Source organism: Chaetura pelagica, unplaced genomic scaffold, assembly GCF_000747805.2.
Source record: "Chaetura pelagica isolate M959 unplaced genomic scaffold, ChaPel_1.0 scaffold542, whole genome shotgun sequence".
In the NCBI taxonomy this organism is placed as follows: domain Eukaryota; kingdom Metazoa; phylum Chordata; class Aves; order Apodiformes; family Apodidae; genus Chaetura; species Chaetura pelagica.
Window position 1 is genome coordinate 43653 of NW_009952493.1, and position 3265 is coordinate 46917.

At 46.7% G+C, this 3265-nt stretch overlaps 1 protein-coding gene across 1 annotated transcript in view; it reads right to left on the bottom strand.

Annotated features, from left to right (window-relative positions):
• The window catches only part of LOC104398735 (chromosome unknown open reading frame, human C17orf104), a 13309-nt gene extending 12030 nt beyond the window's left edge, over positions 1 to 1279 (bottom strand). Inside the window, exons 1-2 of the mRNA XM_010008875.1 lie at positions 1274 to 1279; positions 1074 to 1199 (exon numbers count right to left, since the gene is read on the bottom strand). Of these exons, the coding sequence (XP_010007177.1) occupies positions 1074 to 1199; positions 1274 to 1279 (132 nt within the window). The remainder of the gene's footprint in view (positions 1 to 1073; positions 1200 to 1273) is intronic.
• Positions 1280 to 3265: the final 1986 nt, after the last annotated feature.

The following is a 3265-nucleotide window of genomic DNA, read 5'->3' on the forward strand; positions in this document are numbered from 1 at the left end:
CTACACGAGGAAGAACCCTGGGCCATGTCAGCCCAAACCAGCTCCTCAGGGGCAATCACCAAGGAAAGTCAGGAGCCACCTCTTCCCCCCAGGCACCGCAGGTTGTTTCAGCTGCTGAAAAAAGCCCACAGCCAATTTTTTTCAACAGGAAAGGTCATCAACCCAGTTTAAGTGAAAAGGAGCAGTTGCTTGTTTGGTTTAAATGCAGTATGCTTTCCTAGCTCTTAGTAACTGAAAAAATTAACAAGTGTTTTCACAGGGTTAAATGTCAAAGATATGTGATCTAACCCTTTGCAGAGCAAAGCTGTCTAGGTTTTATTCCTCATCAGGTGTCCTGCTCAGTGATGGACAGGGGTTCCCATGTTTGTAAAATACTTCTGTAAACAAAAAAGATGCCCGGTGGCTGGACTGAAAGACATGGAAGAGCATGAGTCTTGGATAGAGTAAGTAACAATAAGTAAAGTCTTTTAGCTTGGGGAAAGTTAGTGGCTATGAAAGATAAAATTAAAAGAGACCTAACGTACTTAACAGTGAGCAGCAGAAATGCCAGGACAAAGAACCCCCTGCTCATATTTGGACTCTACCTCTGTATGTCACAGAAGTGTGTGTTGGAACACCTAAGCTCCTACTTCCTAGTGACCTCCCTGTTAAAAGTAGTAATTTCTCCTCACTTTGTCTGCAATTGTTTATGCACACAGAACAAGGGTCCCTTCCAACTGAAACCATTCTCTGACTCTATGAAATACCATTTTACTAAACAGATACTGCTTCATCTGTGACTGGATTAAAGTCTGTCCTTCCTGATGAACATTATTATGACAGAGACTTATCTTGAATAAATTAAACACAGTGATTCATGTGCATGAGCATAAGCAACTGTATTACAAATTTTTTTTACCATTTTGCTTACAAGCAACTGTCACACTTTGACTCAAAATGGGCAATTAAACCAATGACAATAAGAAAAAAAAAAAAAATCAGTAAAAGGAAAATCGGCTTCATCCTGGATCAAACCAGGACAGCAACCCAAACTCCTAAACAGATATTAAAAATTTGTTTACGATCAAGAGAACCTGTGATTTGTAGCAACCATAGAGTGAGCCAGAGCCTGTCATCACATTACTGAACGCATCACTCAGCCTCCCGCCAGCTTCAGCGCTGCTCCAGCAGCAACTGCCAGCTCGGAACGTGACCTTGGGCTACACGAGACAAGGAGAAAAAAGGGGTAGAAGGACATAATTAGACATAGGCCTGACGGTTGCAGATTTTGTACCAGCATTATCACAGATTCACAGAACCTTAATTTACCCATGGATTTACCTGTGGATTTTCCACCACCTGAGTTCTCCAGGAATTAGCTACACAGAATCATGGAGTGTCAGAGGTTGGAAGGGACCTCTGAAGACCATCTAGTCCAACCCCTACCAGAGCAGGATCCCTTAGAGCAGATCCCACGGGAACACATCCAGGAGGGCTGGGAATGTCTCCAGGGATGGAGACTCCACCACCTCCCTGGGCAGCCTGTCCCAGGGCTCTGCCACCCTCCCAGCAAAGAACTTTCTCCTCATCTTCAGCTTGACCCCCCTGGGCCCCTTGTCCTGTCCCTGGGCACCACTGGGAAGAGTCTGGCCCCATCCTCCTGCCACCCCCTGCAGATATTGATCAGCACTGAGCAGATCCCCCCTCAGCCTCCTCCTCTCCAGGCTCAACAGCCCCAGCTCTCCCAGCCTTTCCTCCCAGGCAGATGCTCCAGCCCCCTCAGCATCTCAGTGCCCTGGGCTGGACTCTCTCCAGCAGCTCCTTGTCCTTCTGCAACTGGGCAACATTGTTGGCTCATGGTCAGCCTGTTGGCCACCAGGACTCCCGGGTCTTTTTCCCCAGATCTGCTCTCCAGTAGGTCAACCCCCAACCTGTACTGGTACCTGGGGTTGCTCTTCCCCAGATGGAATACTCGACACTTGTACCTGTTGAACTTCATTTGTTCTATGCATTGACATTAGAGAACTTTCAGATTTGCCTTTCTGGAAAAGCTTAACCCACCAAACACAAGGAATTCACAAGGTGTTTAGAGACAGAGAAAGCCCAGATGAAGAGCAGACCCAAATCCTCTCCAGTTCCACCAGCTGATCTTCCAAACATCTGAACCACCACAAAGGAGCATCAGCCACAGAAGTGGGAGAATTATCATCCCTTTCACCAGCAGACGAGTCATTTAGCCTTCTGCTCATCACTGCTCCTGTCGCACAGTTTAAGTATTGCCTGGATGTGCAATTTCAGGAGCTAGCATTTTGCTGTAATACACACACTGGAAGCTACAGTGGAAATCTGCCCTGGTGGAAGAGAAACACCTTCTGCCTAAGAAACACTCCTCTCCCTGTCACCAGCCTGGAAGCACTTGGAACTAGATGCTCAGTGGGAGCAAGGAATGAAAATAAACAAAAAAGTTAGGCATATTTTCCTCTTTTCCTCAGGAAGGTGAGGTACACAAGGAAAATTTCAAGTTCAAATAGAACTAACTAACCAAAAAAACCCTTTAGCTCACAAACAAAAGGGAAGTTATTTGCATAATATTTAAATTATTACCATAGCAGCTCACTTGAAATGCTTGCTAAATTCAGAAAATAGTTCAAGTTTCACAAGACCAATGTTCTGAAAAGCCTTCTGAGTAAGATCTTCTCTGTAGAGATGTTCTTCCATAGCTACCTCAGGATGAACACAGACTCTACATCTAACATACGTGGCCTACAGCACAATCTTCCTTCTAGTTTACTCTGCAGTTACACTGAAGCATTAACACAGTATTTTTCAGACACATGCTACCAACCTGTGAACAGGCAAAGTCAAAATTAGCATGGAGCACAGTTCAGTTTCTTATGCTAATTGTGCCAACTTTCTCCTCAGAGCCACCTGGCACCTACACGGTCTGCGATGAAACACACAGGTAGGAGTTGCTACACATTAGTGACACCCCTCCCCCACCTCACCAAGCCATACACACTCATTTTCTGCCCTAAATGAAACTTGTCGAGGACACCGAAGTGTGTTTTCTGGCACTTCTGAGCTCAGTTTAACAGTGCTAATTACCACAAGACAGGCCCAGCTCTAGACGGCCTCGGGCAGCCCCACACAGGAAGGAAAAACCCCATCGTGGCAGCAGACACAGCACGGGGGAGGCTGTGAAGCCTGGCGCGGCCTCAGCCCTGCACGGTTACCGGCGCCCAGACGAAGCCCCGGGGCCGCCCGTTGGGTTCCTGACAGGACGAGC